General features: G+C 34.3%; 4 protein-coding genes across 4 annotated transcripts; 1 reads left to right on the forward strand and 3 right to left on the reverse strand.

Moving 5' to 3' along the window:
• The first annotated feature begins 294 nt into the window (after positions 1–294).
• LOC126760445 (centrosome-associated protein Alms1a-like) lies at positions 295–5,937 on the forward strand. Its single transcript, XM_050476081.1, has 5 exons — positions 295–665; positions 724–1,972; positions 2,026–4,173; positions 4,238–4,386; positions 4,468–5,937. Exons 1-5 carry the CDS (start codon positions 342–344, stop codon positions 4,528–4,530), a joined length of 3,933 nt encoding a protein of 1,310 aa, XP_050332038.1. The 5' UTR covers positions 295–341; the 3' UTR covers positions 4,531–5,937.
• On the reverse strand, positions 4,942–11,090 carry LOC126760447 (vesicle-fusing ATPase 1). The gene is made up of 11 exons (XM_050476082.1): positions 10,983–11,090; positions 9,897–10,080; positions 9,742–9,830; positions 9,434–9,652; positions 9,186–9,331; positions 8,548–9,029; positions 7,954–8,478; positions 7,598–7,888; positions 7,343–7,527; positions 7,109–7,267; positions 4,942–7,043 (listed from the first exon to the last, which is right to left on the reverse strand). The coding sequence occupies exons 2-11, from the start codon at positions 9,903–9,905 to the stop codon at positions 6,911–6,913; spliced, it is 2,238 nt and encodes a 745-aa protein (XP_050332039.1). The 5' UTR covers positions 9,906–10,080; positions 10,983–11,090; the 3' UTR covers positions 4,942–6,910.
• Positions 11,091–11,235: 145 nt separating this feature from the next.
• Positions 11,236–12,894, reverse strand: LOC126760448 (cyclin-K). The gene is made up of 2 exons (XM_050476083.1): positions 12,443–12,894; positions 11,236–12,372 (listed from the first exon to the last, which is right to left on the reverse strand). Exons 1-2 carry the CDS (start codon positions 12,794–12,796, stop codon positions 11,383–11,385), a joined length of 1,344 nt encoding a protein of 447 aa, XP_050332040.1. The 5' UTR covers positions 12,797–12,894; the 3' UTR covers positions 11,236–11,382.
• A 471-nt stretch (positions 12,895–13,365) lies between these two features.
• Positions 13,366–21,696, reverse strand: LOC126760786 (serine/threonine-protein phosphatase 2B catalytic subunit 2). Its single transcript, XM_050476687.1, has one exon. The coding sequence runs from the start codon at positions 21,090–21,092 to the stop codon at positions 19,410–19,412; it is 1,683 nt and encodes a 560-aa protein (XP_050332644.1). The 5' UTR covers positions 21,093–21,696; the 3' UTR covers positions 13,366–19,409.
• Positions 21,697–23,566: the final 1,870 nt, after the last annotated feature.

Consider the following 23,566-nt stretch of genomic DNA (forward strand, 5'->3'; position numbering starts at 1 on the left):
ATTATTATAAATAATTTATTCTAATACGTCATTGATAATATATAATAAAAAATTGTAGATATATTTCTTAGTTTATATTTTTTTATTGTAAAAATCATAACAAGGAACAAGGTAGTTACACAATAAGGAATATATTAAAATTACCCATTTCTTGACCAAAAAACTGCATTTCAGCTAATATTATTGCGTTTTGAATTCCCACCACAATTTCAAAGATATGTGTCAATATTATTGAGTTTATTCTCATTGTGAATTTATTTACGCAATTCAACATAGAAGAAGAAAAAACTATTCGAATTTTGTAAAAGCGCTCAATGGCGCAAAAGGAAGCATAAATAAAAATGCGTAAAAATGCGCAACTTCCTCGCACATCCCGAGTTAATGAGAAAATAATCGAATATTACTTAAAATTTGGACAGGATCGCGATTTAGAAAAGTATATGCGTCTATATTCACCATGTGGAAGTCGTAGTGATTGCAAAAGTCGTAGCAGTACAACAACAAATAGCAGTTGCCGTAGTGAAGATGAAGGACGCAGTATGAGACGATTGTTTCATCAAGAAATGGATACGACCATAGAAAGTGATTGTGAGCCGAAAGAATTTATAGTGCCAATAAAAATGCAGACTAATAACACTATTGGAAAGAAGTCGAAAGCGGACGAGGTGAGGCAAACATGAAAAATACCAATAAGTTTTCGACAATTACGTTTTTAATATTTAGTGCACATCATCTGCTCCTGACTTGCATACACCGCCACCCAGTAATCATAGGAAAGGTCAAACTAAACAAACACAAACTCCTGAATCCATAGCAAAGTCACACAGACGTCTCGAATGGGATTCTTTAGGCGATGTCGGTTATAAAAAGTCATTATCAACTAGCAATATCAGCATTTTAGAACGTTCTGTGCTTAAAGAATATTTTCAAGAAATTTCATCTATCAGCAGTTCGAAAAAGGAAACCAATACTGTTGAGTGTTCGAAAAAAACGAAAAAACCTGTCGATGAACAAATTCAAACACAAAAACAGGAGAAAAATTCAAAGCCACATATACCCGAAAGTACTACACCGCCTTTAGCTTCCAGCACAATGATGCAATTGGAAAAAGGAAAGAGCAACAAGTCTCTACCGAAATTGGTCTCTAGAAGCACATCAATGTCACTACAAAAGAGATATGATCAATATGCGCAAACTTCTACATATGTACCCCCACAGCACATATCTCGGGAAGTGCAAGTGACGTTGTCCAATACACCTTCTGTTACATCTTCGACCGCAGCGGGCACTGCAACTCCGAGCAGTTTCGATTACTATTCATCGCGTTCAGGACGATCCACCACAGACGAAGAAAAACGTGTTCAAAAAAGCGCTTTGAAAAGTGTCCATCAAAATGTTGTGAAGTCCAAAGTAAGCGAGGAGTCCGTGCACCCATTCGTAGCTGAAATTAATGAAATGCTATCGTCTTGTAAAATAGCTGACTCGAGAAAACACAGTACCAAACAAGAGAGTATAGTAGCGGACTTACAAAAAGTGCACGATACTTTGAAAAAAGCTCTGAGTGAAAATAAAGAAAACTCCTCTTCAACTTCGTCGATCGTCAACTCGCCACAACTTGATTTAGGCATCCAACTGCTGTGTTCGCTAATAGATGCACGAAGCTTAAGTCAAAAGCAAAAGAAAAGACTCGTACGAGATATCGTAAAACGCATATCAACTCTCAATGCCGACGACGAAGATGATGCCGCTGAGATTGCTGTCGCACATATTAGCGATGCATTGACGACACAAATGGAGAAATGTGAAACACGTAAGAATGAAAATGAAAATATGGAAGCAACTCCCCAAACAAGTTCTGCGGTTACGGTGGCAAGAACTGGAAAAACTACGATGGACATGAGCGAAATAGCGAGTAATTTACCTTCGAGTACAAGCAGCGAAGGACATGACGAACGTCTTATGCGTGTAGATGGTAATGCAATTGACATTTAAGCAAATTAATTTTTAATTCGCATTATTTTTAAGTTTTAAAGAAATCATCGCTGCCTACAACATCTGCCAAGGCAAGGGCTCAACTGGCCACTGAAAATACCGAGAATGTACAAAAGTTACACATACCGCACACGCGTATAAGTGCTGGCACGCAAGTGGAAGAGGCAGATGTATCACAACCGAAATACAGTAATATGCAGGAGATTCCCGAAAGTGCTGAAACACAGAAAAAATCACTGCCGAATGAACCAGTAAATGTAAATAAAGGCACGGACAAAGATTCTTCAGCCTCTAAAGCTAGTTCTACATCTAAAGATGTCACCACACAGAAGGCCTTGATAAATATTGAAAGTGGTGGCGCTTCTGACACAGACGTAGACGTCGCTGCGCATTCTACAATGCGCGAGTGGCTGAATCCTATGACGCAATCTGAAATTGAATATGAACAGAAGAAGTTAGAAATGGCTAAGGTGGCCGTCAAGAGCAATAAACTAGCCAAATGCTTTGCAAGTGAAAAAATCGAGCCGGAACGAAAATCACAACTGCAGTGGATACAATCGGAAATCGAACGTTTAGAAACACTACGCTGTCTCTTGCTAAAGCCGAATATAGAGCGTGAAAATTTTTTGGAAATGCATGAATCGATTCCACTAAATGTGGAAAAATTATACGACACGGTTTTTACGGACACAAAGTTGGCTTCAACGACCAGCTCGACGACAACCAGCGCACATAGCAGTGGAAACGACAAAGCGATGCAGGAAATCGAAGTGATTATTGAGGAGTCAAACGAGGATGTTGTTAAATTAGATGAGAAAACGAAATCTACGAAACAACGCAAGCGGGAAACACAAATCATTTACGACAAGCCCGTTGAAACTATAAACACATATGACAACTTAGTGCCGGGCAAAGCGCTTTTCCGCACTATGACGGAGACGGTGACCACTAAAGAAGAACAAGTACTGCCAGCAGCTGTTAAATTAACGGCCGAATCCGCAGCGATTTCAGCTCCACCGAAGCAATTGGCAAGTGCCAAACAACGTCAGCAGCAACGCTCCAAAATTGACACGCCTTCCGGTGATAGTAACGACGGTGAGAGTGTTGGCTCATTCGCACAACAACGCAAGCGCGAGTTTTTAGAGCAATATCGCATGAAAAAACGCAGTCATTACGAGTCATTGCTACACCAGCAACAACAAATGTTAATCCAACAACAACAGCAGATTATACATGAGTTGCAGCAGCGTTGCAACACCATCACGCATACCACAGCAGCGCCAACAACTGGACACTATTCGGTGCCCCGTAATATGCCCCCCAATGCCTATTGTCAGTGTGCCTCAACGCAGCATCCAGCGTATCATCAAGCGTATTTTCATCAACAGCACAACAACATGTGTACGGCGCAAGCGCGAACGAATATTAAGTGTTCGCAACCGGCACAACCACCCTGCCCACCGCCCTGTCCACCGCGTGTGCAGTCCCAGCAGGGCGCTGCCATCAATTACTCCCATAAAACACAAACAATTCACAGCGAGCAATCGACTTCGTCAATATTTTGCATTTCATCCGAGGTCTCCATACCGATGGGATCCAGCAGCACAACCAGTTCCACCACGACAACTACACACCAGTATGACGACGTGGCTGCCGTGACTACTGCTGCTCCAGGAGTGGCTATACAAACTGGTGATTCTTTACGTCGCTCACAGCCGATTTTCGGTAGACGCATACAATACAACTCGGCGCATATGAATGTACCACAGTATTTCGCTTATAATCCACAACCCGTTTGCTCTGGCCAATCGATTTGCGTGCAAGTTAAGCCGAAAGCCATTGCATATGTTATACAATTCGAAAAGAAAACTACATCGTCAACAACTACAACAACCACAACAACAACCAGCGCCACATCAATCGCCAGCAACCAATTTACACCGCATCCCAGCAGCGAGTCCAACGATTTGCTACGTGAAGATGCCGAAGCGTGCGCATTGCAGGACTATTTAGTACGTGCCAAACCGCAATTCATTGCGCACACAAAGGAGCGTAAGGCTATACTCAATCAAATACAAATGCTGCGTCAGGAGCGCGGTAAGGAATTGCGCGACATTATTGAGAATGCCAGTGAAAATTCGTTGGAGACGCGTTTGCAACATTTGCCGCCACCCGCAACTAGTAGGTGTCCTAGATGTGCATATAACTTTTTTTTTTTTAAATTAATTTGACATTTCACTTTCAGAGCGTTTGCGCATTTTCGCCACCAAAGAGATGAAGGCAATGACACAGCGGCATTGTGAGAATTTACCAGAGGTCTTGAAGCAGCGGGAGCGCAAACGTGAAGAGCGACGTCGACAAGGCAATCGCCTAATTAGAGATCTCTTTAATCAGGTGATTTTATTTGATTTGTTTACCGTTAATTAATTAATTGTCATTTATTGTTATATTTTTATTTTGTTTATTTTTTTGCAGCGTTTACAACGTCGTGTGCGCACAGGAAAATTGTCATTAAACCATAGTAAAACCGTTATTTAAAAGGAGAGGCCAAACCACACTGCATTTATTTGTTCAAAATATATTTATATAGTGAAATTAAAATTTAGTAAATAAAATATTAAAAAATGCAGTGCACGAACTTGTTGTAATGGAAGAGAAATTAAAATTACCGTTAAACTTTTGTCTAAGAATTCGTTGTGTTCAAATATTTTATACAAATAACAAAAAGGGTGCGAAGAAATGCTGCTCTGACTGCTTACACGCGGTAACCAAGGACTTTTGTTAAGTTTCGTCATGGCAATAATAATGTTTCTACGGTTTGATGTTTATAATACCAAAAATTATTAATGCATTTCAAGTGCAAGCGCCCGAATTTTAAAAAATATGTATAACGATTGCAGCGAACTATAGGCATATCCTGGCGTTTAAACGAAGTAATTTTCCAAAATCGTGAGTTTTTGTTATTTATTTTTGTATTTTGTTATGCAGTAGCATTTGATTATAGATATTTACGTTAGTTGTAAATTTTAATTACATACATATATTGAAATAAGTTGATGTTTTAACATGGTTTATAGGGAAGTCAACAGCATAATAACATTTTTGTTACATTTAGTTTCATTAATTAACTATTTAATACATTTTAACTTTTATGCAAACACTTTTCTCATAAATACCTTATTAAAAACAATACATGGATAAAAACATCCCTACCTTTTAGAGCATTATAACGCTTGCTTTCAAGTAAAATATAAAGCCAAATAACAAATCGCTAGAGCATATAAGCACAAATTATTCGTTTTAGTATTTCTGTCACCAAAAGAAATTATTACAATTAAATTTTTCACTTTCACCATACTATTTCAAAAAATTCTTTTCCTAACCTATAAAAAGTTAAATGTTTCATTTTTTGTTCAAAGCTTAAATAATATTAGCTAATAAAATGTTATTTAAAGGTTTACCATCCAAAAACCTCGCACTCAAACTATAGTCTTATAATAATTCTTAATTTTTGGACTTCATGTTATTCTGAGAAATCTACTGCATATAAGTGAACAGTGCGATATTTAGACCTTTAGAACTCATAAATTTTTAGTTCTATTGTTTTGAGTGTAAACAAACTAGATTAGACCTTTAGAATGCATAAATATTTAGTTCTGGTGTTTGAGTGCAAACAAAATAAAATAATCATGCCTGTACTTCCAGCGATTCATCCAGTTTTTTTTTTTCTAACAGCTCGCACGCGAGTTGTATAACAATATAAATTATATTTACACACTATTAATAATATTATAAGAGAAATTTTACTACAAAGTGTCGTTGGTTTCCTTAATGCTATTAATTGAGGTTAAGTTTCTGCGGCCCTTGTACCGTAATTAGACATTTATAATAATTAACAGTTTTTATGACAAAGCAAGCAAGCTATTATAATTTAGCCAATTGTAATTAACACAAGTAAGCTTTCGTTACATAAAATTAATTTTTATTGCCAATAAATTAATTTCGCGAAATTGTGAATATGACGTGTGCCTTATGTGCAGACATTTTGACACTCATGCGATATTAATGCACTTTGTTTAGCTTTGCTTTGCTGGCAGCAAAATCCAACTGCACTATACAGTTATTCATGTGTATGTCAAAATTCTGTGATTTAAATACTTTTCATGGCTCATTTAGGCTAGCATATAAAGATTTTAGTTTGGAATGTAGGAATTCTGATATATATATATGTATTTTTTTTAACATTAATGCAAACATAACTAATTATAATATTTTAAGGAAATATGTTTGCTAGCGCCAATTGATAGTAGGACGGTTTAAACGATGCAAAGCTAACGATTTTTAAAATTGTGGTTTGGGTTAAATGAAGTATGCTGGTGTGTTTAGTGGAGCAATTTTGCAAAACAAGGGACTTAAATGTGCTAATTCATTAATTATTTAATTAATTTAAATTTTTCTTCTACAATTGCTTATTTTATCAACTATAAATCAATCACATATAAACCGCTGTCCCTTGTGCCAAATATTAGCATTTAATACTTTCACCGTTAATTTAACTATGTTTGTTAAAAAGCCTAGAAATCAATACTAATTTGTTCATGCTAAGCTTTACTCGTTTATACGCTTTATTTTCTTATGTACGGCTCGCTCAATAACCGCCCACCACCGTTGGTCAACAATTGCTTCACTTTTGCAATACTATTTACGCACCATTTTTCAAATTGTTTTGCATGCATATGTGCAGCTCTTTAGCATAATATATAATGTGTAATAAGTTAATTTAATGTTACGCAATTTTTCGTTTTTATATATGTATATATGCATTTTGTTAGTTCATACTTTTAACACAATGTTGTCTTTATATTCAGAAAATATCCTTAAGCTCCACTATCGACATGTTGAATTCCTTTCGTACTAGTTACTGATCCTTGGCCAATCCTAAGAAATTTTCTTCTTCCATTTTTGAGAGGAATTTGATGGCTCTATGCTGTGGTTCCGTTTGTCGCGCCATATCAATCAGACCGAGCAATGTTTTGATGCCAATGAATATCCTATGCAATAGTAAAGCACAAATGGGAATTAGGAAAAAAAAAACATTTTTCGTTTTTTTACTCACTTTTTGCCAGACATCTTCTTGCCAATAGCTTGCAATTCGCCCTTGCTGAATATCTCGGCATGTTCGAGCACGGCTAATACATGTTCTGGACTAGACAGATTTGGTACATGCAAGATGGAAGTGAACGCCGTCAACATTTCCATTTCCTCCAAAACCGCACTAGATGCAGGATATGCAAAGTACACAATTATTTCAAAAAATATCTTAAGAAATAAACAATTGATGTAGCCTTACCGTCTGCTTGAAGTGACCAAAATGAGCAGTTTCCGTCCTTTTGGCGGCTGCTTCTTTAACAAAACCAACAACGCTTGCAGTGTCAAATTAGAGTAGCGTGGACCAATTGAACCGTAATCTAACAAGCGTTCGACATTGTCGACAACAATGCAGCTTAAAGTGGAACGGTAAGCATCATCGAATATCTATGGTAAAACAGTAGAGTAAAATGTTAAGAAAATATTTGTTTCATGCGATCAGCTGTTTTATATTTACTTTTCGAATGTGTAAGCATTTGGCTGATTCGGTATAGCCGACCATATCTTCGGGTGAGCACACTTTAACGAATGGAAAATCGGACATTTTTGCCAACTTCGCAGCTAATGCGGTTTTGCCAGAATTGGGTGAGCCCTCAATTAGCACGGACACCAAGCCAGAGCTTTCGGTTGCCTTCGCTTGTTGCACATACAGCATGCCGTCTTCAAGTAGACTGGCCACAGGCTGTCCCCAGTTGATTATGCCACGTGATAGCATGTTATCTAATATCTCTTGTGCTGTGCCAAAGGCCTAGTGGGATGCAAAACAATATTAGTTGGCAAAAAGTCTTTTATTTCTATCAGTTGTCAACTTACTGGCTTAATGTCATTCTCTAACGCGTGCAAGAAATCAGAGCGTGTAACTTTAAGCTTCTCCATCGCTTGCGGATCAACATGCACTTTCGCGTCGGCTTTAATCAGACGATTCATAGCGGTAGATTGTGCTGCACGCACCAAACCTTCCAACTCAGCGCCACTAAAGTTCTTCGTTAGTGTAGCGATTTCCTTCGAGTCAACATCACCGGCAATCTTGTTGAATTCCCGCATACGCTTAGTATGTATATTCAAAATTTGCACACGACCCTCTTCATTGGGCAAACTAATCTCCATTTGTACCTCCAAGCGACCGGGTCGCAGCAAAGCTTCGTCAATCATGTCACGCCTGTTTGTCATGCCGATCACCAAAATGTTGTTCAGTTGTTCGACACCATCGATTTTAGCGAGCAATTGATTTACCACTGTATCGTGTACGCCACTATTGCCAGCGACCGAGCCACGGGCTTTGCAGATCGCATCTATTTCATCGAAAATTATAATATGCAAACCGCTGTTGGGACCAAGCTGCAAGCAAAGAGAAAGCAAAGTGAATTCTATGGGTTTTTTTTATTACAAAGTTTTTTTTTCACTTACCCGCTTTTCCTCTTCCTCAGCCTCGGCGAAAAGACGTCGTATATTGGCCTCTGATTCGCCTACGTATTTGTCCAAAATTTGTGGACCATTAACAATTTTCGGCTCGCGCGCATTTAGCATAGTGCCAATTTGACGTGCCATCAGCGTTTTACCGGTACCAGGTGGGCCATACAAGAGTATGCCTTTAACGTGTTTGCAGCCCAGCTGCTCCACAAGTTCCGGTGGGAAGACACGGGACGCGAAAGCACGTCGGAATATGGCATTGAATTCCTTATCCAAGCCACCGATGCCCATCTTGCCGAAATCCCAATCGGGATTGATAATTGATTGACGTACAATTTTACCCTTGGACTTGCCTTGCAAGTTTAGCGAGGAGTTCTCGGCTTTCTCAAATTGTACGATTGTATTGCCCAGTATGCGGCCAAAGCGTACATTTTTAGTACTCGTTTCTTTACCTTCGCCAAGTGATTTGGGGTCCACAGCTGTAAAGTGAAAAGAAACGTTATAATAATTAACTATTATAATTATCATAAGAAAACATGTATTCCAAATAAGTTGGTCCTACTCGTTTAGTAAATAAGAATTTCATCTTAAATATCGACAACTTTTGTATATTGAAATATTGCTTTCAAACTTACCTTCTAATGTTTTGACGGCAAGTCCTAACAGCTTTTTGCTCTGAAAGTCGAAGACCAAGGTTTGACCAACAGTTAATGGCATGCCAGCAAATTGCATTAAAAACTCTTTAGCCATCTGATCAGAGTCATAGGGTTCCTGGGAGGTACTGCAGATAAAATAATAAAAAAAAAAAATTATTTGTTCTTGTTGACGAAAGAGAACAGTGGATAAATCGATAATGTGAAATATTGCATAAAAACTACTTTACATTTTCTTCTGCAAAAAGTCTGTCTCGAAGGATACAAGTGTTATCACATCGGAATTGGCATCAAAACGATAGGGTCTCACATCGATATCCTGATTGATGGATAGTGTGGCCCATTTTCGTTGCACTAGCGAAAATCCAACATGACCCCGTGCCACCTCGTTGGTATGCAATAGTGCAAATATGTAATGTTGTCCAGGACCAGGCGATATGTCGGCATACCTTGAGAATGTTCCAAATTACTGTTACATACTTTGAAAATGATTGTATGCAGTTTATATATTATTTAAACATTTTTTTTCCATACGTACTTAACATCCTCTGGAAAATCGTTAATATTCACGATGGCCTTGTTTGTTACCGACAATTCGTCTGTGGGACATTTTGTTGCTTTCAAACGCTGTAAAAATAGATGGCAATTAATTTTAACACCGCAATTGACTTATGAAACTGTTATTCAACCTACGTAAGACATTTTGCTATTACACACTGCACAAATAGAATTCAATTATTGACTATCTTCTTAATTGCGAAAGTGTCTAGCCCGACTGCTGCTTTTGGAGAAAAAATCCAGGGAAAATAAGGGTAGCTTCTTGTTCTTTCACTTCTATTCCGAATATCGATCCATAAAATGGCACGTATGCATTTACCTGCAAAGCAGAAATTTCTAAATAAACTATTCCACCGTAATTCTTATAATACTTGTTTGCTGATATTTGTTACAAAATGTTAAAATATAATTTCGAGAATATATATATAAACGTTTGTAGAATTTTTATACAACAACATAAGAGCAGCAAAATAATAACGTACAAACTATACTTAATATTTGAATTACGGAAATCCACAATCATGTTTAATGAATATTAGACGGTTGCTTACTTTATAAAATAAATATGTTCGACATAATATTTTTAATTGATAATTATGCAATCTTATATTAAATTTATATAGTTTTAAAGTTTATAAATGTATTTATTTAATTAAAATATATCGTATATTACGTTTACGAAATATGAAGGTATAACATGATATTTGAAAATATAGCATGAAATAATTTTTTTGCATACTGTGTGAACTGTCAAAAGTTTGTTTATGTTTGCATGAAATGCGTCAACTACAAATATAAAAATCCTTTGCAACATGATTTATTCAATGACACACATATTAAAAATAACAAAAATAGCGTCAAAAATATAAAGTTAAAATGCTGACAAACTAGCCGCAATTCCAGCAATTTAGTGCATGAAAGAAGTTACAAAATAATTTTTGTAATAAATACTATGTACTATGTCAGTATTTATGGTAATTTCACAACGCCTATCATTGTTTCTTCACCGGAAGGGATTAGTAATGGTTATTGTACAAATCAGAGGCGGATTTGCTGTTAAAATTTTACTAATTTGCTATATCCCTTTCATCACCGAGTCGGTGCTAACTGCAGCCACGAAGCACTCACTGTTTAGACTCTTGGAAGTACACACAAATTGCAATCGTGTTTTATTACAGCTGCACAATTGTCAGTTTTAACTGTTTTATTTAAATGTCTTACCGCTTTTATATTAATATCATTTATTTTATCTAAATAGATTTTTAGTATTATTATTCACTCCATGAGCACTTTACTAATAATTGAAAACTGATTACGTCTGTATTTGTACGTGCTTTTTGATGACATATGCACATAAAGCTGCCAGATGCCGCAAATCACATTTATAAATAAACTTCTGAACTCGTATTAAGACAAATATAAATATGAGAGTTTTAAACCTCTAATTTCAAATGACCCATGTTTTCGGAAAAAAGGCATTTTACACAATTTTTTTATATGTTGTATTTATTATATATTTTCCTTAAATGTATCAAATATTCATTACCGGGTTTAGTAGAACTCTTAATCCTTTTAAATCTGCTTTGCATGAATAGTCATTCGCGTTTAATGAGCATATAAATCACATGTAATTACGTCGAGAATATTGGGAAGTTCCCTGGTATCCGTGCTGTGAACCCCCACCACTTGGTCCAGGTGGCATAGGCGGTTGTACATTTGATGGATAATGTGAATTTGTGTTCAAAGCTGGGCCGCCCCATGGCGCTGCTGGTGGCATATTATATGGTGCTATGGGTGGTGGAAGTGGTGGAGGTACGACATTCGATGGTCCACCAGGACCTGCGTAATTATGTGGTGGCGGTTGAGGTGGAGCAGGAACTTTTGAATTATAAAGCGAATGTATTGGATGTGAAGTTACTGAAGAAGGTATCGGATACATATTGTGATAAGTTGAGGCCATACCGACTGTAGGTATAGCGGCAGGCTCTCCAACTGTGGGTGCAATCGGGCCAGAATTTGCCAGCGATCTTATGGTCTGAATATTACTAAGCTCACTAGCAGCTGGTACCGCGGGTTGCGCATTTGTGACGGAGTTAAAAGTACTAGGTTGTGGTGGCTTTAGTTTTGCCGCGGGTGAACTCGTGTTAGCAGTGGTAATGACAGGTTTGGTTGGTGTTGGACTATCTGCGCGACTAGGTGGTTTTTGTGGTGGACTATTGGATTCAGGTGTCTCTTTTTGATTGGGTTGATATAAGTCTAAAACTTGATGGCATATATCCTCAAGAATCTCCATTGTTACATCTGATACAAACATGTCCCACCAACGGTTATGACTCGGCTGACGTCCAGCCCAGTCGGCGACGGTAAATTTGCTCAGCTTACTAGCAAGATGTATAAGTGCCACTGCGATAATTTCGGGTTCCCATTGCAAGCATACAACCGTGCTAAGGGAGTCATTTACGAAATTCCAAGCCATTTGCACCATTTTTTGTAATTTCACTTGATCGCCACGGAAACATTTCGCATATTTTAAAAGAAATGTGTAGGGGTGTTCCACTTGCAAGTCAAATTTTATAGTTTGCAGCAAAATGCGCTCCAATGTCATAACCTCCTACAAACAAATTTCAGTTACAAACTTCAGTTATTCATTAAACAAAATATAAATAATTTGCGGAACTTACTTCTTTGGGATCTTCTCCGAAGGAGTAAAAATAGTTATCGGACAGCAAAGTTCTTGCTATTTTTATTATGTCACGACACTTCTTCGGTGTTTCTTCAACTTTACCGGCAAGAAAGAGGCAACAGCAAGCAGTAACATATCTTGGGAAACTTTTAAAGGAATGGAACATATAAAAGCGATGAAAATACACTACACCGGTAGCCATAGTGTTATGACCTAGTCCCATTTCTGTGCCACAATTCATTATAAAGCGTGCACCTTCCTTTCGGTAGCGGCGTTCAGTCTCAAATGATATTCCATCCAGAATGGAAGGTGTATCACGCAGGTCCTTTTTATCCCAATACCAGCACGGCATATTGTTTACTTTTTTTGTTGCAGGAATATTATAAATTTACACTTTTCACACATAAAATTAGCTAAAACAACTGTTGACGAAATTGACAGCTAAATGTTTTTGATAAGAGTTGCCATTGCCTTTTATTTATTTACGACGTTGTTACAGAGTTGCTTTTGTTATGTTTAAGTTATTCGTAAATTTTGAAATTCATTGAAAATTTACGTGCTTCATTTATAAAGTCTGCTAGTTTCCGGATCCTGGGTGAGTTATGTAAGCAAAATATTTAAAAAAAAAATTTAAAAACGTGGCATGGCCGTGATAAATGACATTTGTGAAAAATAAATTTTTAACGCGGTTTTTTTTATAAGCTTATTAATTCATACATATTTGAAAGTTAGTAATTAAATAATATACAATATATAAAAGCATTACCTAACTAATATGCTTAATTAGTGTACAGTGAAAATCTGCAATACGCGTTGCTTCACCAGGGAAATGAACAGTTTATGCCAGTTCGCTATCGTTGAACTATTGGAAGTATCTTGTTCAAATCCAAATATCAAGCACTTAGATTTGCGAAAATTAGATGCTGTGTAAGTAAAAGACGTTTGGTTTTTCTTTATTTCGGATTTCATCAATATCTTGCTTTGTTGTTGATTATTTTATTTGTATATAATTTAAATTCATAAAATTGAATATATTAAGTTTAAAATATAAGTAGATGTATAAGTAAAAAAATGTATTCCACATAGCGTTTTCATAGTTGGTATTTCTTCATTCCTTTGTTTCTATAGTTTAGTAAGTTAAGTTACAATAGTTTAGTTAAGTTAGTTTAGTAGAAATGTAACTAGGTTCATTATTCATTAAATCAATATTCCTCTCAGCTTCACCATGTTGTTATATTTTTATGATACATATGATTTATTTTATTTTATTTATGTGTAACCTTATAATTTTTTTTAATGACTTCTCTTAGAAGAGATTGTATTTTAATTTTATTAAAGCCCCAATACGGAATGAATATTTATGCTATATTTTATACTGACTTCATTTGCAACTATATTCTTTTAATCCTCCTTTGTTTTGTATTAGCTAGGTTAATAACTTTTGTTCGTACGCAACTTTGCCCTTAAGGTTTTATTACTAAATTGGAAAGAGTTTGAGAAGTTTGCGTTTGTAGATTTTTAATGATTGACCTTAGAGTATGTTGAATTATGAATTTATTTGTGATGGGAGTAATTTTACATATGTATTTATATTAGTATGTATGTATGTAAACACTTGTAGTACAATACATGTTATGCATATATTATGTAGCTACATAATTGCCATACATAGTGCTCGATATATATAAATATGTAGGTGACGTAAAAGTGCTAATAGGTTTCAGTAGTGAACTTTTATTTAATAGTTTTTGTTTTTCTTTTGAGGAAATCGCCCAGCTAAGGAATCGTGATATTGGTGTTGTAGTTGTTGTTCAATGATACAATGCATGCGTGTACTCTTATATGTTTGCATTTTTATTATCTTATACCATAGACACTTAAAATGTAATTAACATTATCTTGCTTATAAATTACAATTTATATATGTATGTATATATATAATTTAATTATTTTATATATATTTTTATTAACTTTTAGAATTGCTTTAGTAGGCGAATGCTATTTGTAATCTAGGAGTTATTTTTTTAAATAATAATATAAAGGTCAACATTCTGTAAAATCAAAGTGGTAACACTAAAATACAACGGTAAATTGTTAATTATGGATCGTTTAAAATTTAAATTCAAATTAGAATTTGAAATATGTACAAATAAAATTAATTTAAAAAAATATATTAACTGTTATTAAATAATAACTTTTATTAAGAACTGCTTAACAAAGAGTATGGAATTAAAAAAAAATTAAATTAAGATTATTTTTTGACACTTGCTTCTGTACATTTCTTATTTAATCACTGGTGATTGAAGTGTTGGTATAGTGAAGTTTTAAATAAAATACATACAAAACTCGTATACACAAATATGGCACGAAGCAGCTGGTTATTTAAGATATAATAGTTTACAAATAGTTGTGACGTAGCAAGAAAGAGTGTAATTTGCAGTGATAGATTGAGATATGAACACAACTTTCTTCAGAGATTTAAACAGTAAAGTTATTTCCACATAGAACAGCGGAAGAAATTTGTATGAGGAATACTTTCGTAGTGTCTTAGTTTGATCATTACTTTAAGGTTATAGCAAATTTTATTTCAATTTCAAATTGTAAACAAATTCAACCTAATTTTTTACGTTGCTAATATATCGGAAAACTCGGTAATTGCTGATGGTTCGGGCCCACATATGTTATAGGTACATTCAAAAGTATGCATGAATAATAAACAATTTTTTTAACAATCTTAATAATAGTCAAAGGAAATTGTGCTAGAAGGTTATGTTATAAAATTAAGAAAATGTGTATTAATTTTGTATGTATTTACGTACATACATATATTTACTATACATATGTAAGTATTTATAAGTGTTTATAGTATTGTGATTGCGATATCTGTTAGTTTTAGAATTAAATGTGCTTTTGCTATATCTTTAAAATGTCGAATATTACCATTAGTACTAATCAATGATCTCGTTTTGTTAATATAATTTTTTTTTGATATTTGGATAATTTCATATGCGGCTTTACGCTAATCACATCTTAACGTCCTTTCAACTGTTGCGAATTTAATTGCTGCTTACGCTAGATTTTTTTTTAAATGTTACAAAGTGCAGTTTTTTTATTATTTTTTAACAAATCTCTGGCAACAATAAGTGTCAACTCTATTTATATTCCATTTCACATTCTAATTTATATTTCCATTACAATTTCGTAGTGCTTGTACGAGCGTTTAGAAAGGTGAATAATGCTGCTTCAATGGTCACTGTTTAACGTATGGTGTATTTAGATTTTTAAGGAAACTTTACATTGCATATCTATAATTTTTAAAATTTTGATTGTGTACACCTATATAAACGTGTATAAACGATATCAGCGTTGGAAAAATGTTGGGCGCGGATTAAAAGTTGAGCGTTAAGCGAATTTTTTACTTCCCTGGTATTATTTGTTTGCTTTCACACTTGCAATCTGATATATTATTATTTTTTGCAGTTTCGGCTTAATACTCAATATTGAACAATGGAAATATATTTCAAAACCACTATCTAGTTGTTAGCTTTGTACGCAATCCTACAAACAACTATTCTTTTTAATTTATACCCGCATTTATGTATATTTGTTTTCAGCTTTAACTATTTTTCAAAAACCTATGTATGTCATTTGAAAACATTTGCATTGCGCTGAAGATGCCATTATATTTTTGGTTCAATGTGATTCGATATTTGGTAAAGGATGATTAACTGATGTTTAATTCTTCATAACCGTATGCCATGTCAAAGAAGATTCTATTACTTTTCCATATTTTGAAAATTATATTATAAATATTAAAACTCAATGCTGCACACATTGAGAGTGCGTAAGAAATAATCGCTAATTAAAAGTGGCACACTTGACACACTGTGTTTCTTTTTGTTCTAATCAGTTTCTCGGTTTTTTAAAGATGTTTTTAAATTTCATCCATTTCAGCTATTCAATTCGCATAATTATCGGCTCTTAATGAGTGTGCGAACAAGTTTGTTTGAAGTGCAGGTTCTACCACGCCAAAACAATTTCAATTTCAATTTCATTCAAGTTTAACTTCGAAAATCCAATTCTTCAACTCTGTGTTTACACTTTATCTTGTTGTCTCTTCAATTTTTTACTAAATTATGTTTCACTTTTTGAGATATATTATTCATAATTGCTAGTTTATTATTTTTTTATTTAGTTTATGCATTTCATATTTCCTATTAAATAAGTACATGTAAATTCATTTATCGAACAAATAATTTAATTATTAAAATTGTAAAAAATTAAATAAGTTACAATTATTCGATTTCATTATTATATAATTATCTATGTTTAAAAATTCTTTTAAAATGGCATAACATAATGACAACAGTAGTTAAAAAAAAGTTTCGTTTAAGCACAGAGTACAGCATTTATTTATATACAATAACATAAAAAATAATTTCATTACTTACACTTAAATAGATATTACAATACATGAAATGCAGTATATATTTTTTCATATATATCTTGTAAGCATTAATTACATTTATGTTGATTTTGTTTCCATGCCATTCCTAGTAGTTTAAAATTCTTTATTTATATTTTTGATTTAATTTCACTTGTTGCTCTTATTTTGTTTTCAAATTAAATGCGCTCAAATGCTATTTGCTTTAAACATTAACTATACATTCACATAATTTTAATTAATTTGATTTTGAAATGTAAAAATACTTCTATAATTTGCCATTAAATTGAAGGCAATGTTTATTTGTTATATTGCAAAGGAAAAACACATAAAACCAATGGTGAGTTTAAATATTTAAAATGCATTTTGCAGCGTTATTAAACACACGTTTATATAAATATGTATGTTGCTTCATTTTTAATTTAATTGATTTTAAGTGTTACATTATAATTATTATTTAACATTTTCACGACTTCCATTTTTTACATGATACTTGCACTGGTTGTAACACTGTCGACGTGGAATTTAAATTGCTTTGCAGTTTGGAGAAATTCAGTGTGTATTACATTCATAAACATTTTTGACTTAGTGTTATTTAATAATTATGCTGCTTAATTAGTGCTTAGCAAGCTTGGGACCTTATACTATATGTATTGTATAATTTTTAATTTGATTTGGCATCAAATTTATATTAATCGTAATTATATGAAGTTTTTGTTATTAGCCTTTTGACATGAAACACACTTAAATGTAAATCCGTTTACTTTGATCTTTCGTACAGCTCCTTTTAACTATAATTTAAATATTTATGTGTGGTTTTTTTGTGTTTGTTGTTTTTCTTTTGCGAGTATATGTATATGTCTGCATTGTCATTATACATTGATTATAACATATGTTATGCATTTGTCATTCGCCCGTACGCCGTAACCATTTCATTGAAATATTCATACATACAGAGGTGACATTTGTTGCCGATAGCGCAAGTTGTCAAAGTTTTACTTAAAAATACAAATTTGAAGTTATGAAAGCAAAATTTTACGAGCATTTTCTGAAAATATGTGACCCTTTCTAACTTATAAAAGTGGGGGAAATATGATTGTAAAACTGACATGGTTTGTTTCGCCATCAGCAACGTTATGTTTTAACACCATAAATATTCCAACTATAAGCAGTTTGCTTTGCCAACTTTTCGGCCATTCAATTATGCCACTCACAGTTTTGTCGTTTTACTGAACATAATACATAATTTTTGTAGTTTACACTAAGCTTTTTCTTTGCCCTCTTTGTTGTTTTCTGTATAAAACATATGCAAATATTTTTATGTTACAAGTGGTTTGCAAACATTATAAATAAATATTTAATTTATTAAAACGTTCCAGTTCGAATCTAAACGCAACTTCACTTCCTTAATGTTCGGAATGGGCTTGGTGAATATTGAACAAACGATAAAAATGTCACTGGTTTTTAATATGCCCTGTTCCTTTCATTCAAAAGTTGACAGAACATACTTATATCTCTTAAAGAACTTGTACTTGCTCAATACAATACGACTGTTTTTAATACCTAAGCTCCATTATATATTCATCATAATTTTCTATTTGTAACTATTTTAATTTTTTATGTCTTTATCTAAGTTAACAAATTTTCCCCATGTGTGCAATTTATATGTATTTAAAAAGTTCTCCAAAAACTTTCACCAACTTTGCACCCTGCTTTCATTCCTATGGGGCATTGCAAAAATGTTTTAGTACCAACATACCGTTTATAGAATTCATTATAAATGATCTTGTAGTTAATGATGACACCAGAGAACATAACAGCTTGACTGATCTAATCATACTGTAGAAAGTTGAAATATAGATACATATGTTTGTATGGGTTTCACACCAAAAAGAGCCAAAATCAGATATTTGGTGGCTTTCCAAATTCAAAAGTATATCAAGTGAATGGTAGGTAAGATAATGTTGGAGCAGCAAGTTTCAAGGAGCATCACTGGTTTTATATTTTGTGAAAAAATATTTTTTTCTGAACAAGTCAAAAAATGTAGATGGAGTACCAAAATGGAATGCCATTTTAAATAAATAAAACTCAAGAAATTTTTACAGGGTCCTTAATTTTTTTATATATTTTTAACGTCGCTTATTAAAGTTAATGTATGTTTACATTAAAATGTAGTCCATAACTAAAGATAGTATTATAAAAACAGTAATGACTGGCATATTTTTCTTGCAATTTGTTTTTTCAATATTTTAGAACAACAAAAGTTGTAACTTGCAATAGGTGCTTGGCTTAAATAATGCGTTATTGTTTATTTTATATGTAATTTCTTTCATTAACTTTAAACTTGAATGAATTAATAAATGGTATTTAACATTTTGCATAATTTAATTGCATTGCACATTTTGAACGTATGTAGGTATTACACTTTCAAAGTTTTATGCATCCCTCTACATGTCTCTTACATACATATATCATCTACTATTGTATATGAAATATTCACAACTTACACACTTTAGTCTAATTACCCATTATGCGTAGTTGTGCCTCCCTGACTATTTATATGCTCTTCACTGGGTGTTGGCGGTTGATCTCTCCGCGGCGGCATGCGCTCGTTCACAGCATCCAAGCCCTTGGCTTCGGCAAATGAAGTGATCTTGTGATTGGGCGAGAAGCCTTGCATCGCATTCTTCAATGATTGCTTACCACCGGATAGTGCGCCCAAAGGCAGTGCACCGGTTGGTGTGAGTCCCTTCAATTGCAGTACAGATTCAGATTCTTCACGCAACACTGAGAATACACGTGCCATTTTACCGATGGCACGTATCTTATTTCGAATGACTTCCTTGCGTAACGCCGCTTCGTCATCGGACAACGGCTCTTCACTCTCCTCGGTCATGAGTTCATCGTCCGAGCAAATATTCAATACATTCACCAGCATCTCAGTCACTTTCTCGCCTACGAACGGCAACGACCAAGTAAATACATCCATGAAATTGGGAAGCCAGTAAGGATGTGGAGAACAGTTGAACTGTCTGATGTTCATTACATTATTTTCATATTTCAACACCGCCGCTTTGTTGTTGTACACATCCAAATAATTCGGTGCCGAGAAGATGGTAATTAGCGATGGGAACCCAGTGGTTTGACTTTTGCGATACATGCGATAGCCGGCGTCCTGCGCCTCGTGTGCACGTATAATCGATAAAAGATTGTTATTTTGCAAAAAGTCACAGCATGCTGCATAACTGTAGAAATACGAACAGCCACGCACTGAGTTGTGCGAGTAAAAGTCTGAATTTTTCTCGTTACCGAAATCTTCCAAGGGATCTGACCACAACAAATCGCACATAGGTCCGAATGCTGGTGGCTCCTTAAATCTATCCAAACGACGTATATCTTCCAATTCGTGGATTTCCGGTGACAAACCACCATGGACACACAGAAATTGTTGATTCATTAAAGCCGCTAGAGGTAAACAATCGAAAGCATCCATGCATGCATCATAAACACGTTCCGAGTATTTGATCTTACATTCTTGTTTGAAAGTGAAGTACTCTGTTAAATGCCGGCATTCGTGATTGCCACGCAATAAGAATAATGTATTCGGGTATGTGATTTTCAATGACCACAAATACAAAACACACTCAATACTAAAATAACCTCGATCCACATAATCGCCAAGGAAGAGGTATTTAGTAGAGGCTGGTGACCCTCCTACTTCAAATAATTTCATGAGGTCATAAAACTGTCCATGTATATCTCCGCATACGGTCACTGGCGCCTCGATGTCTATCATAGTTTTTTCTTGCCGCAACAAAGCAGCCCCCTCTTGAATAATTCGTAATGCAGGTGCCTCCTCTATGCGACCTTCAAGAATGAAATGCTGTTTTAATATGTCATGATTAGGTTTGCCAGTTCTCAGATCAAACACTTCGGCCATAGTTAACTTATGGCTGGGTGGAAATGGAACATTATCAATAACACGTTCCTTTGTATTAACAGCAGGTGTTTTTGCAACTCGAGTTGGACTATCTGCTGGTCCACCAGCAGTCGTTGTAGTGGTGCTGCCGCCAGCAGCAGATGGTGAGTCCGTTGGAGCATTGCGTTGATCTGAAACCGCACTTGTTGCCCCACTAGCTGCATTTGCAGTATTTGAACTGGGGTTTACACCCTGCGCGGCGGATGATTGATTATTCGAAGACATTTTTTTCTTATACAATTGTTTTTACTTATGAGCCTAAAAATAAATTGCTCAGATTTCGAGCACTTATCTTGATCACTACACCACTATATAGAGGTATTACCTCTGAAATTTTTTTGAATCGCGAATTTGTTTGTGATACAATTTACTGTGTCTGCGTAATTTTGATTTTTTCCGTATTTAGTGATGTTTCATTTTTTTCCGCACTGCTTTATTGATATTCCTCTTTCCGTTTCTGTACGTATACTCCTTTTCTAGGTCTCTTTTCAATCACTGTTTTCTTGCACTGTCTCCCTTTTTCACTACTTGCTTGCCTTGTACCTGTTTTGCCTTTTTGACTGCTGCTCGCCACTGCACTACTATTGCTCTTTGCCTTATTTTTTTTTACCTATCGTTTTCTTGCACTGTGCCCACTGCCAGGTTCTGCAAAAAAATCTATTCCACTGGCTACCTTAGATTCTCTAGCTTTTATGAAAAATTCATCTTTGCATCGTTTGTGTTTAAACTTCACTATTTTATATAATTTTCTCAACGATTTTTATCAACTTTTGTGCTAATTTGCTCAAGTCCTAAATGGTGAAAAAATTTTCATCTCTTTTCTATTTGACAATCCAATATTACAGTGTTGCCTAACTCGCTTTCTTACTACATGGTCGCATGTTAAGGTAGCTTTTTGTTGTAAGGGTGGTTTTACAATAAAAATCGTCAATATAAAAGTATATATCAAAAAGAACAATAACAATTAAAAGATATAAAAATTAATTCATTCATTCATAAGGGGTTCTTATTGTTTCTTAATTATCTGACATTTCAAACATATAAGGAAAATCCAAATTATAAGAGTGTTTAATCAGCTGATCTATGCATATTGCCTATTAAATAATTCAAATTTTTATTTTTGTATATTTTCTCTGATGTTTCTAGTTATAATTTAATAGATCACCTGAATGCTACTTGTCGAAGTTTTTCATTGACCTTCAAAATTTACTAATTTCGTGAAACCTTGAAAGTTAAAGCTTATGGCAAATATCGTAAAATTAATTCACGTTATCTGAATTTTCCACCGGAAATTACGTGCCTACGAATCTAATTAATAAACGTAGTAATTATAAGGTAAATTTTATTTACAATTGAATCATAAATTAGCTTTATGGCGCAGCATCCAATTGGTTTTTTGTTTCTAAGGCGATAATGAAAATACGTTTTGTTTGATCTAGAATTTATTCATGTGCAATCGTCATGACTCTAATAATAACGAAAAACAAAGCTTTTAACCGCTGAATACTCTAAGAACTTTTATCACTTAATCAAATATTTATTTATTTCTACCTTTTTCTACTCGTTTGAATTGGGAAATAAATTAAATGAACAAATATAGGCACTTTTATACAAATATACGAGCGATTACGATTACACACCCAGAAATCGGTCAGTTTGTACGAAAGTTCAGCCATAATGATCCGATCTGAACAATTTCTGCGGAGATGGTAGCATTGTCTTTGGCAATAATCCAGGGCAAGTTAAAGATATCTCGTCAAATAAAAAGTTTCTAATCATCATTTCAGGACCATGGAATATCTACTGAATAATTCTAATATCCAAGTATTGGATGAAGTAAGTTAATTTTGTAACTAGCACTCAGTGAGTCATAGTTTCGGAATCCAAATGCGGTGAATTTCAGTGTTGCTGCATTTTATTTATTGGCGATCATCACTCAAAGTCCCGATTATGTACATACATATGTATACCTGGATTAACAAAGCCCGTAACCTTTCGAAAGGTGTACAAAACTGCAGAGACTCGATATTTTCCGAAAGCAACTAGTCGATAACCTCAAGAAATGACAGTACTACAGTCAAACACTATAAACTCCAAACTATTGTTATACTTACACGTTTCAAACGATTTTTGGGTGCCCTTGTTAATTCACTCAAGTGTGTTTTACACCAAAATCCTCTAACTGTAGACGTTGCTCCGACTATTAACTGTCTAGTCGGTCACTGACCTTTTATTATCTGAAAAACAACCAGCTGTCAAAGGGAAATTTACAAAAACACATACGACTTGAAATTTTCGAAAATTGAAAATTGTAACAATATTTTAACTTAGAGGTGTAAAAGCGGAAATGCAGTAACGTTAGAGAGTAATGATTGCTAGAGAACATTGCAAAGCAAGTTTTGTTAAAGATTGTATAAAAAGAATTTTAGAATCATCGGAAGAAGTAAACGCCCAAATTTTAGATTAATTTTTTTTTTTAAATAGCTGATATTGCAAAAAACATAAAATAGTTTTAGATATAAAACAATCGTTTGAAAGGAAATAAATAAATGTGCGCATTTTATTTTGAGGATAGGTACTTATATTTTGTTTTGTTTTTTGTTTCTTTTTTTATTGTTATTATTTTTTTGTTTTCAATTTTGTAGTCTGTAAACGTTTGGTTGTTTTTATTATACTTTTTATTTAAATAACATTGATAA

This window comes from Bactrocera neohumeralis, chromosome 5 (genome assembly GCF_024586455.1).
Source record: "Bactrocera neohumeralis isolate Rockhampton chromosome 5, APGP_CSIRO_Bneo_wtdbg2-racon-allhic-juicebox.fasta_v2, whole genome shotgun sequence".
In the NCBI taxonomy this organism is placed as follows: Eukaryota; Metazoa; Arthropoda; class Insecta; order Diptera; family Tephritidae; genus Bactrocera; species Bactrocera neohumeralis.